The sequence below is a fragment of the Dreissena polymorpha genome, chromosome 15, assembly GCF_020536995.1.
Source record: "Dreissena polymorpha isolate Duluth1 chromosome 15, UMN_Dpol_1.0, whole genome shotgun sequence".
Classification (NCBI taxonomy): domain Eukaryota; kingdom Metazoa; phylum Mollusca; class Bivalvia; order Myida; family Dreissenidae; genus Dreissena; species Dreissena polymorpha.
The window spans coordinates 62,528,178-62,541,544 of NC_068369.1; the positions used below are offsets into that span (position 1 = coordinate 62,528,178).

General features: G+C 37.1%; 1 protein-coding gene across 1 annotated transcript in view; it reads left to right on the forward strand.

Moving 5' to 3' along the window:
• The window catches only part of LOC127860431 (mushroom body large-type Kenyon cell-specific protein 1-like), a 22,544-nt gene extending 12,172 nt beyond the window's left edge, over positions 1-10,372 (forward strand). The window contains exons 8-11 of the mRNA XM_052398508.1: positions 1,520-1,705; positions 4,069-5,212; positions 5,545-5,688; positions 9,688-10,372. Coding sequence (XP_052254468.1) covers positions 1,520-1,705; positions 4,069-5,212; positions 5,545-5,688; positions 9,688-9,692 — 1,479 coding nt within the window. The 3' untranslated portion in view covers positions 9,693-10,372. The remainder of the gene's footprint in view (positions 1-1,519; positions 1,706-4,068; positions 5,213-5,544; positions 5,689-9,687) is intronic.
• Positions 10,373-13,367: the final 2,995 nt, after the last annotated feature.

The window sequence follows — 13,367 nt, forward strand, 5'->3', positions numbered from 1 at the left end:
CTCTCTATCTCTCCTATGTAGCTGACAGACCTGCTACATCTGTCCTCACTGCAGTACCTAGCTCCCAACGCCATGCCCTACTTCATATCTCTCTATCTCTCCCATGTAACTGACAGACCTGCTGCAGCTGTCCTCACTGCAGTACCTGGCCCACATAGCCATGCCCTACTTCATATTTCTCTATCTCTCCTATGTAGCTGACAGACCTGCTACAGCTGTCCTCAATGCAGTACCTGGCCTATATTGCCCTGACCTACTTCATATCTCTCTATCTCTCCTATGTAGCTGACAGACCTGCTGCAGCTGTCCTCACTGCAGTACCTGACCCCCATAGCCATGCCATACTACATATCTCTCTATCTCTCCTATGTAGTTGACAGACCTGCTGCAGTTGTCCTCATTGCAGTACCTAGCTCCCATAGCCATGCCCTATTTCATATCTCTCTATCTCTCCCATGGAGCTGACAGACCTGCTGCAGCTGTCCTCACTGCAGTTCCTGGCTCCCATAGCCATGCCCTACTTCATATCTCTCTATCTCTCCCATGTAGCTGACAGACCTGCTACAGCTGTCCTCAATGCAGTACCTTACCCCCATAGCCATGCCCTATTTCATATCTCTCTATCTCTCCTATGTAGTTAACAGACCTGCTGCAGCTGTCCTCACTGCGGTACCTGGCCCCCATAGCCATGCCCTATTTCATATCTCTCTATCTCTCCTATGTAGTTAACAGACCTGCTGCAGCTGTCCTCACTGCGGTACCTGGCCCCCATAGCCATGCCCTATTTCATATCTCTCTATCTCTCCCATGTAGCTGACAGACCTGCTACAGCTGTCCTCACTGCAGTACCTGGCTCCCATAGCCATGCCCTACTTCATATCTCTCTATCTCTCCCATGTAGCTGACAGACCTGCTACAGCTGTCCTCACTGCAGTACCTGACCCCCATAGCCATGCCCTATTTCATATCTCTCTATCTCTCCTATGTAGTTAACAGACCTGCTGCAGCTGTCCTCACTGCAGTTCCTGGCTCCCATAGCCATGTCCTACTTCATATCTCTCTATCTCTCCCATGTAGCTGACAGACCTGCTACAGCTTTCCTCACTGCAGTACCTGGCTCCCATAGCCATGCCCTACTTCATATCTCTCCATCTCTCCTATGTAGCTGACAGACCTGCTGCAGCTGTCGTCACTGCAGTACCTGGCCCCCATAGCCATGCCCTACTTCATATCTCTCTCTCTCTCTCCTATGTAGCTGACAGACCTGCTGCAGCTGTCCTCATTGCAGTACCTGACTCTGATTGCCATGCCCTACTTCATATCTCTCTCTCTCTCCTATGTAGCTGACAGACCTGCTGCAGCTGTCGTCACTGCAGTACCTGGCCCCCATAGCCATGCCCTACTTCATATCTCTCTCTCTCTCCTATGTAGCTGACAGACCTGCTGCAGCTGTCCTCACTGCAGTACCTGGCTCCCATAGCCATGCCCTACTTCATATCTCTCTATCTCTCCTATGTAGCTGACAGACCTGCTACAGCTGTCCTCACTGCAGTACCTGACCCCCATTGCCATGCCCTACTTCATCACACCGGAGATGATAAGCATGCACTACGGCAACATGGAGGAGGAGACAGAGTGGGAGAGGAGGCTGCAGGCTCTCAGGCACAAGCACAACATCAGCCAGGCATCCATGAACCACTACAAGGTAGGTGAAAGAACTACTACAAAGATTGTGCAAAACCACTACAAAGTAGGTGTAAAACCACTACAAAGTAGATGCAAAACCACCACAAATTAGGTGCAAAATCAATACAAAGTAGGTGCAAAACCACTACAAAGTAGGTGAAAAACCACTGCAAAGTAGGTGCAAAACCACTACAAAGAAAGTTCCCCCCGGCAGTCGATGGATAGTAGATTAACACAGGAGGTATGCCTGGGAAAACAAGGCTGAAATCATTGTTTGGAAACCAAATATTTTATATGTTGGAGGTGTGGCATTTGAAAACCATGTTTAATGCTTAATTAAGTATAATAGTCATACAACTCAAATATATAAGGTGCACCATGGGATAAGCTTAATTTGTTAAAATGGAGCCAAGTATTCTGAATATTGGAGCTGTTTCATAGAAAACCAGCAGGCTTAATTCATTGTAATGAAGCCAAGGATTTCTAATATTTGAGGATTGCCAAGAGAAAACAATGCTTAAATCATTTTTATGCCCCTTTCGAAGAAAAGGGGGTATATAGTTTTTGCACTGTCCGTCTGTGTGTCTGTCAGTCTGTCACACTTTTTGTGTCTGCTCCCTAATTCAAATAGTTTTCATCCTTTACGAAACTTGGTCAGAAGTTGTATCTAGACAATATCTAGGTCAAGTTGGAATATGGGTCATGCCGGGTCAAAAACTAGGTCACGGGGTCGAACAAACAAATCCAAGGGAAGTAATAAGCTTTAAATGGACATAATTATCTGACCTGGCAAATTATATATTTTTGTTAAATAAATCAAAGCGGCGCAGTAGGCGGCATTGTGTTTCTGACAAACACATCGTGGTAAAAGGTCAAGGTCATCTTTTAAGGTCTAAGGTAAAAAATACAAATCCAAGGGAAGTAATAAGCTTTAAAGGGAGATAAATATTCAATATTGAACATAGCAACTTGATATTTGACATGCATGTGTATCTCATGGAGCTGCACATTTTGAGTGGTGAATCTACAGTCACGGTAGTGGCTTTTAATTATTTGCTACTAAAAGTAGAGTTTTGTTAGAGACAATTAATTTCAAGGGAAGTAATTTATAAAATAATAAATCTCAGATTTTATATTTCCTTACCAAGAATTTAAGTTCTTTTCACAGTTACTGTACAGATTTTTTATTTTGATTATTTATAACTCAAATGATTGATTTTTCAAATATTCTTTTTTAAATGATATAATTATCATTTCTTTCCTGTACAAGTTTGTGAATGGTAGGGTTCATTACATACCTGTGGACTTATGTCCATAGATACATGATGAACTCTGGCTATGATCTCTTTGTTAAACCACAGGCCTTGGTTGTCAGTGATGTCTGACTTGGTCATTTTTGACTGTCTACAGACCCCCCCCCCCTCCCCCCTCCGGTTGGATTGGACAAAATCCAAGGGAAGTAATAAGCTTTAAAGGGAGATGATTTGTATACCTGCAAAATGATAAATAGAAATTTTATTTCAAAGCGGCGCAGTAGGGGATATTGTGTTTCTGACGAACACATATATCTTGTTATGAAGTAAAGTTGATAAATTAAAGGATGTGTATCATTGAACAGGCTTAATTCATTGTATCTGAGCTAAGTATTTAAAATATTGGAGACTTTTCAATGGAATACCAGGTTTAAATCATTGTTATAAATCCAAGTATATAAATATTGAAGGCGTTCCATGGGGAAACCAGGCCTAATTAATGGGAATGAAGCAAAGTAGCTCAAGATGGGAAGCATGTCACGCGAAAACCAGGGGCTTTATTCACCAACCTATTGTTTGACTGAAGTCTGAAAACACAGTTTATGACCAAATTTGTATTGTTTGAGTGTCCTGTTGTTAGAATCTTACTTAATGATAATCCTGTCTTGAGTCTAATATTTTATTCATTCTTATTAGAAACAGTGAGTAAATACGGTCCCAGGCTGAATAAATTTTACTAATATTAAGCAATGGATTTTGTAATGTGATAAAAGAAAATCATTGCCTAAATAATATTTTGGGGAAAGTTTAAAATATCAGTAAAAAAAAACACATATTGTACATATATTCAGATTTGCAGCTGTATCATGTATGAGCTGTGCTTTGAGAAAACAGATCTTAATGCATGTGTGTTAAGTGTTGTCCTAGATTAGCCTATGCATTCCGCACAGGTCAATCAGGGACACTTGCAACTTTTATGGTATTTTTTGTTTGAAGAAAGTCTCTTTTTAGCAACAATCCTGTTTGGGTAGAAAGTGTCGTCCCTGATTAGCCTGTGCAGAAGCACATGTTTTTAGCCCCGTTTTGCTAGATCACTGCTCATATGTTTATGTTACGTCTGTTTGCCCAGGCGAAGGCAGCTGCCCACAGATTCAAGCCCTACCAGCACGATCTGATCAAGAGGCTTACCCACGAGAGGCTCCAGCAGGAGATCCGAGCTATCAGGGCCCGCAGGCGTGACGAATGCACGGCCAGCAATGAGGTCCCCGCAGCCAGGCCCTCAGCCAAGTCCAGAAGTGGTAGGGTGTGCGATGGGCGTGACCGCCACGTCTCGGACCACCACCACCACCACCAAGCACCGCCACAAGCAAAGAGAGTTAAACGCGAACTCAAGGAGAGTTCTGTTATGAATTCCAGCGGCCTTTTGCAGGATGCCCTTTACAAAGCCTTAAATACAAGCCATCCATTCCTGAACAGCCTGCACGAGTCTAACTCCTCGGATTCCGATGCGGGTAACAAAGTGCCTGATTATATCTATCAATCGCTACCCTCAATCGGTGATAAGAGGGGCCCGGCCCTTTCAAAAGACAGCGACATGGAGAGGAGGATCTACGAAGGCCTTTTAAAATATGACAATACCAGGATTGGGGATACCCTCAAAGACATTATAGTCAAAACGATCTCAGAGAAAGTCAAGTGCAAGCTGGAATCAACAGATTTTGCTGGCCTTGTGGGTTCGGCGACCAATGAAGAAAAGCAAAAAGCAAAAGAGTCAATTTTGTCTGCATTTTCCGTACCAGATGTATGTGCCTCATCTCCCCCTAAAAGAAGCCGTCGTGAGTCCCATCATGGCAGCCAGGGAAAGTCTTCATCAACATCAGCGTCAGTTACATCTAGCCATAATTCCTCATCTGGTGGAACGCAGGCCAAGAAAACGAGACCAAAACGTGGCCAGTACCGGAAATACAACAGCCAGCTGCTCACGGAAGCTGTGAAAGCGGTACAGAGGGGAGAGATGAGTGTCCACAGGGCGGGCAGCTACTATGGGGTGCCTCATTCCACACTGGAGTACAAAGTGAAAGAGCGCCACCTATTGAGGCAAAAGAAAATCAAGGAGCAGCAAGAAGCAAAACAGAAACAAGAGGCAGAGGCAGCCAAGAGAAAGGAAGATGAGGAGAACTCTAACTCTCAAGGCTCACTGGATGAGGAGGAACTGTCACCAGACAAGAGAATGTCCTCCAGAGAGTCGTCCAACTCTAGTCCACCCAAATCAGGTCAGTGATTTTTTTGCCCACAGTTACCACCTCTTACAGGCAGTTTCACAGTGGCAAAAATCTTAACATAAATTTCCAAAACAGATGCCAAACTTTTCCAATAAGCTTAATTATTGGTTTATTGAGTTTACAGCGATATAATTTCGTAGAACTTCATAATATACATTTAAACATGCAAATTTAACATGCTTTTAAAGACATTTGGAATACAATTATCTATAATGATATTCATAATGTTTCATTTTCCCAATTTGATGGTTTATCGCACGAGTTTTCCTAATCTAAAGGCACAGAATATAATGTCAAATATAAAGCAAAAAAACTCACTGCAGGTCAATCCACGTCCCCATGGTTGCCAGCTATGTCCGGGGGCTTGCCTTATGAGAATGCTGCCGCCCTGGGCCTGTTTGGCGTGGGTTTCGGTATCAGCACCCCTGCATCAGAGCTGCTAAGGAAACTGCAGCATAAAGTGCAGAGTAAGTCAGACTCCGAGTTTGATGAGTCACATGATTATATGAATTACGTTTTTAAAAGAGTCACGTGATTATAGGAGTCACATGATAATAGGAGTCTCGTGATTATAGGAGTCACATGAATATAAGTCACATGATTATTGAGGTCACATGATTTTAGGAGTCACATGATTATTGGAGTCACATGATGATATAAGTCACATGATTATAGTAGTCATGTGATTATAGTAGTCACGTGATGATAGGAGTCACATGATTATAGTAGTCACATGATTATTGAGGTCACATGATTATAGTAGTCATGTGATTATAGGAGTCATGTGATTATAGGAGTCAGGTGATTACAGGAGTCACATGATTATAGGAGTCATATGATTATAGTCGTCACATGATTATTGAGGTCACATGATTATAGTAGTCATGTGATTATAGGAGTCATGTGATTATAGGAGTCTCGTGATTATAAGAGTCACATGATTATATTAGTCACATGATTATAGTAGTCATGTGATTATAGGAGTCTCGTGATTATAGGAGTCACATGATTATAGGAGTCACATGATTATAGTAGTCACATTATTATAGGAGTCATTATTATAGGAGTCATTTGATTATAGGAGTCTCGTGATTATAGGAGTCACATTATTATAGTAGTCACATTATTATAGGAGTCACATTATTATAGGAGTCACATTATTACAGTAGTCATGTGATTATAGGAGTCACATTATTATAGGTGTCACATGAATATAGTAGTCACATTATTATAGGAGTCATTTGATTATAGGAGTCACATTATTATAGGAGTTGCATGAATATAGTAGTCTGATTATTATAGGAGTCATTTGATTATAGGAGTCATATTATTATAGGAGTCATTTGATTATAGGAGTCTCATGATTATAGGAGTCACATGATTATAGTCATACATGCCAGACGTCCCGATCTCAGCGGGACAGTCCCGCTTTTGGGCCCTTTGTCCCGGCGTCCCGATATGAGATGATTTGTCCCGACATTCGTAAAAAACGAGGTAAGGTCTATAGGTTCACAATAAAATTCGCTATTCAAGCTCTGTTTCGCTAACACTTACCACCGCTAATCCCTTTATTGCCCCCAATTAACAATCCGATTCTACTTCTCGTGTGTACCAGTGTTGTTTATGACACCTTATCAGCGATTTATCGGCTAAATATTGATTTTATCAAGCATTCACACCATGGTGGTCTTCAAGATAGCGGTCGCTTATTGCTATCGATAGTTGTATAATAAATTAATGAAATAAATGTTGAAAATGTGTTTGTTTTTGTCTTTGTTTTAAATGGTTTACAAAACAATTGTTTTGTAAAATTAACTCTATGTCATTAATGAGTCTACTCCAATTACGCCGCGACAATTGACAAGTAACAAACTGCGCATAGATACATGCTTAAAAAACATTGCATTCTGTGTCAAGCTGATGTAACTGTTCGGTAGATAGTTTACTGTAACACGTACTTTCAGTGTACTGGATAGCCTCCCCTGCGTTACGATGTTTGCCATTGAAAGTAATATAATGAGTATTGTTGTTGTAATGTTCCAGATTTTGTACTCTAAAAAGATGAATATTATCTTCATTGTTTGCTATTGCCTTATGTAATAAAACTGTTACTGTTATGGTTTAGATTTCATGCTTTATATCAGATGTTTTATGTCTTGAATAAAAGTATCATGAGTTTTTGTTGGTACTATACTGACTACAGTAAAGATGGAATGATAGATCGTTTTAGGTGTCCTGCTTTTTGGTCAAATGTCCCGACAATTTTTTATGAAATGTCCCGCTTTGGACCTAAAAAATTCTGGCATGTATGATTATAGTAGTCACATTATTATAGTAGTCTTATTATTATAGTAGTCACATTATTATAGGAGTCATGTGATTATAGGAGTTACATGATTATAGGGCTCACATGATTATAGGAGTCACATGATTATAGAAGTCACATAATGCTATAAGTCACATGATTATAGGAGTCACATAATTATAGGAGTTACTTGATTATAAGAGTCACCTGATTATAGGAGTCATAATATGTCTTATTTGGTATCATATATAATGTAAGTTAGTATAACTCTTGTTTTTTACTTCTTTGAATAGTTTTTCTATGTTTATGATGAATTATAATGTATTATGTTAATTGATTATGTTAAATATTCTTTCTAATCATTCATTATCAGTTTTTATTTAGACTTTAAAGTTAATTAAAACTTGTTGTGATATATTAATTTGAACCATCGGTTTTGAAGTCATGTAAGGCACCATTCACAGTTGTTATTGACTAAAGAAGAACAAACAAAGTGATAAATAAAGATAATATAAGGTATAACAGTGCAAGGTCAGCATTTAATGCAAATTTAATGCAAAAGAAATACTGGAAATCTATTCCTAATTGTTTACAACATGATTTATGTTAGTGTATGTATTTCACACAACGTATTGATAGTTCACTTGCATTGATTAATGGGCAATATGTTAGTGGGAAAGAAGCTATAAATCACCAATTAGATATATTGCTAATTGGACATTAATATGGCATTTGTCATTGCTATAAACCCATTGAAAAATCTTGTTTATATTAAACAATTCTGGGCAAATAAATTTGGATGATGGCCATTGATTGTAGCACTTTGTATGACATTTATTGCACATTCATCAAAGAAATGTGCTTCTGATACATTTAATGTGAAGTGTTATGTCTAAATGTTTACATAATTTTCTGGAAATAATATTTAAGAAAGTACATTTGCCCATGTATTTCCTGTTAACCCATTTATGCCTAGCGTCTAGAAAGAAGGCCTTGGCAAACAGCGGCGTCTCATCGGGTCTGCGCTGTTTGCTTTAAGGAATTTATGTAAGAAATATTCTAAATATAGAAATAATTATACTAGACATCCCTCATTTTGGAAATCAATTAATCCAATTTAGAAAGATGGGAGAGTCCACTAGGCATAAATGGGTTAATCAACATTAGAACATTAATTAGCATTCACACAGTTTTAAAGCACAAATAAAGCAAGCTATGGTGCTTTTGATGTCTTTTTCAGGTATGATTAAGTTAATGTTAGGCATTAAGCTAACAATTTTTGTAAAAATAGTCACAGTACAAATAATTTATTGAATGGATGCGTTTGCTTTAATATTGTCAGTATTTTTATAAGAAAATCTATAATATCTTTATGTGAAATCTAATGATATAAAGTAAAAAAGATTAAAGGTGATTTCAATTTTCTCAACCTGCATATGAGTATAGCATCCTAATTGATAACATGTCTTATTTATACACCAATTAGTGTTTCTATCTGTTTAAGTATTGTAATGAAATTCATTTTTCAATTTTTTAGCTACCTGAGCACAATGCTCAGATGTTGTATTCTCACTACTTGTATTATGAACGAGATATGCATGACTTTGAACAGTTATCAGAAATGATAAAATTTATTAATCTTATATCCCAATATGGCAATAATTATTGTTAAGATTGATGCACGCTACATGTATGACAACTGAATCATTGCCCAGCCCTTACATGTGTCTATTCAGTGTTTCCGCAAACACTGTATTATGTGAATTTTGACATTAAACTTTGAATGGACATCAATGTGTTGATTTCCTTGCACTAAACTGTTTGTTTTGATGTCTGAATGCATTTTTGTAATATTGTCTAATGTGCACTTTTCAATTACTTTTTCTTGATTGTGTTTTATAGCATTTCAACCATAATTTGAAACTGTGTCCATGCACACATGGACAGAATCTCTTTTATTGTCAATTACAAAAAATACAATTAGGTAAGCGGTTGTGTGATTAACACCTTTTTAAATGATACAATTATACAAGCAGGGGTCTGCATAGGTTGTCCAACATGTAAAACTGCATATAACAAAATAGAAAAAAACCCAATTTATTCCAAGATTAATATCTTATTCCAATTTCAATTACTAGTGTGTTCTGACTGTTTATTGTAGGTTGAGAGAGCGGTCCATGCATGTGCCGTCATACATGTGAAGCCAATGAGGTGAAGTTTATCACATGTGTGTCTCGACTGTGTCTCAATGTCTGTGTGAAACATTCTCTTATATCAGCGCTGTTAACCATCATCCAAGTCATCATCTGATGTTTGTGCATCAGCATGTGAACAGGTTTTGATCGTCATGATACCTCTTCAGAATATGTTTAAGGTGGTTTTAACCCTTTACCACTTGGATACATCTTTTCACACATGTGGTACTCCCTTAGAAAGTTATATTTAATTTAATACCTTTCCTACTACCGTAGATTCAGTTTTTAAGGCTTCATCTCCAAACCTTAGATACTGATGAGCAGCAAACAGCATAAAACCTGAACAGACTGCGAGTTACTCAAAGGCTGTTCTGGTTTTATGCTGTTTGCACATAGCCATTTTCACGTTGCTTCTGAGTGGAAAAGGGTTAAATAAATGAGTGTTCTAGTCAGCAAAAGCCTGTGTTTGACTTTTTGTACAATAAACTCTAGTCAAGATATAAATGGCCATTACATGATGTTCTTTTTTAATCCTATGATACCTTGTTAATGTTTATCTCATTTGTTTTGTATTGTGTTATATTACTTTTTCATATGTATTTTCCAATTAGACCAGGTCATGTGGGGTAATGGATATGGTGTCTGTCTAGCAATTGGTCACAGGTTTGATCCCCACAGTGGGAGCGTTCTTGAGATCTCCCCCTAAAGACACCAAGTACTGGTTTTTGTGCCAGTAAATGGACTAGAGAGCGTTTCAAATAAGCCTTTGCCTTTCTATGCAATCAAGCTAAAATAATTAGGTTTAAACTAGTTAGACCAGGTGTCTTTTTTTTTAAAGGGGCCTTTTCACATTTTGGTAAATTGATAACATTAAAAACAGTTGTTTCAGATTCGCAAATTTTCGTTTTAGTTATGATATTTGTGAGGAAATAGTAATACTGAACAGTTATAATGCTCTAAAATATCCATAATATGCATCTTTTGACGATTTGAAAACCTGAAAATTATAAAGTGTTGCTGCTTGCATTGCGAAACGATTGAATAATTAGGAAAGTTCTGTTGTTGTCGTTGTTTTTTTTGTGAAACTACGAGGATTGCATATATAAAGTAAGTACATCAATCACCTCATAGCATAATCAAGGATAGCCGAGTGGTCTAAGCGGAAGAATTTTACTCCAGGACTCCAGGGGTCAGTGGTTCGAGCCCAGTTGAGGGTTACTTTTTTTTTAAGCCCCCGGATCGAAAGATCGGGGTATATTGTTTTTGGCCTTGGTCTGTCATTCATTCATTGTGTGTGTCCCAAAACTTTAACCTTGGTTAAAGTTTTGTAATAACTTTTGCATTATTGAAGATAGCAACTTGATATGCATGGAGCTGCACATTTTGAGTGGTGAAAGGTCAAGGTCATCCTTCAAGGTTAAAGTTCAAATATATGGCTTCAAAGTGGTGCATTAGGGGGCATTGTGTTTCTGACAAACACATCTCTTGTTTTTATCTTTTTATGCCCCCGGATCAAAAGATCGGGGGTATATTGTTTTTGGCCTGTCTGTCATTGTATGTGTGTGTGTGTCCCAAAACTTTAACCAAAACTTTAACTTTGGTCATAACTTTTGCAATATTCAAGATAGCAACTTGATATTTGGCATGCATGTGTATCTCATGGAGCTGCACATTTTGAGTGGTGAAAGGTCAAGGTCATCCTTTAAGGTCAAAGGTAAAAAAAACTAATTAAAAAACTTTAACCTTCTTCATAACTTTTGCAATATTGAAGATAGCAACTTGATATTTGGCATGCATGTGTATCTCATGGAGCTGCAAATTTTGAGTGGTGAAAGGTCAAGGTCATCCTTCAAGGTCAAAGGTCAAATTTATGGCTTCAAAGCGGCGCAATAGGGGGCATTGTGTTTCTTACAAACACATCTCTTGTTTTAATTGTATTCTTGTTTATTTTACTGGAGATTTTTAGGTCCAATCTTTAAATGTATTTATATAAAGTATTTAATGACAAACTTTAATACATGCCAAAATCTGTGGAAAGGCCCCTTTAAAGTGAAAAATAGGTATACCCAACTTAGATTACTAAATAAAAATGACACAATGTCAAGAAGATTGTTGTGTTTTACTGTACACCAAGTCTAAAATCTGTTGTAAAATAATAATAATCATGAATTGATATCAGATACAGATCAGAAATAGAAATCTACCAAAAATATATGTGAATATTCTTATGAACCCTTATATAATTGTATCCCTATTTTGACTGTGCAATAATTTATACCGGTACTACAGTTGACACTCAAATGCAAACAAATATTTCTCTGTTTGAAAAGCATATTTCCACATTAAATACTGTAATCTAGCATTACATCCCTTATAAGTTTCAAGGCATTAAAAGTCTCAAGGCATTCAATTTATCATACATTTTACTTTCTTTATTGGTATTTATATTTGCTTTTAAATTGTTATTCTTGTTGTTGTTTTTTAAGTCAACATAGGTCAACTTTAAACGTAGGAGGCATGCTCAAAACATGTTTCTCAGATGTATTAACTTTGAACTGATGTTTATTGTAAAGGTTTATTTTCAGTAGGATATATTTAATGTAAGTTGTCTAGAACTTACTGTACCAACTTACGCTCCCTGTCATCATCTTGTATTCTTAGCTTTACTTTAAATGTGATAAGTGCAAAACTTTAGAAAACTATAACTTAGTATTCAATTAAACTTTGCTTGCTTTAGGCATACTTTTGGTGAATAAGTTTTAATTTTCATTGAATCAGTTCCTATATCCAGATATCAATATATTCAAAGGTTTTCCTTATATATGAAAATTTGACTTGATGCCTTTACAGCTGTTGAGTATTGCATGCAAAAGCTACTTCCTACTTGTACTTTTCTCAACTTTATTAAGTACACATTTTTATTCTAGAAAATTGAAATGTGACAGTTGGTGTATATCAATAGATGATAAAATGCTTACTAGTATTCCCCCTCCCCATGAATAACTGTACACGTATTTGAAAGATTGACATTTTCAACGGATCTGTCAATAATTGACAGCTGTTTCCTTAAAATATGTAAATTTCATGCAAAGGACTTTAATTTACATATTTGATTTTAATAATGATAATGTATTCACATGTGTTTATTGTCATGCAGACCGCCACTTCACATATATTTATGACCTGTTTAATGAGTTTAATTGTGTTCATGATTATACTTCAAACTGCACAAGATGAGGTAATATTGAATGTTAACAATTATTCTAGGTGCTAAATAAGCTACAGTCAGCTACATTTTCAACATCCTGTATTTGCTTTTGAACAAGTCACACTGTTGCAGAGCATTAAATATTAGATTGCATGTAAAAAAAGTACTCAACAATAATTATGCGGTTTTTGGAAATGCTCTTTCAGAATAAAGTGAAGGGAAATTTTCTGAATATTGAAATGTTATAACAAAATAGTTTCAAATGCATTAAATGCACTTTTTAGAAATCACAGTTTCATTTATTTTTAATGCAAGTCTGAAAGTACTTTGACCAGTCTAATATTCCATATGTGCAATGATGTGTAAATGTATTTTTTTGACACAGCTTATTTTCTAGTCATGTTATGGAATCTCATTGTGTGTTTCTTTACATATTTT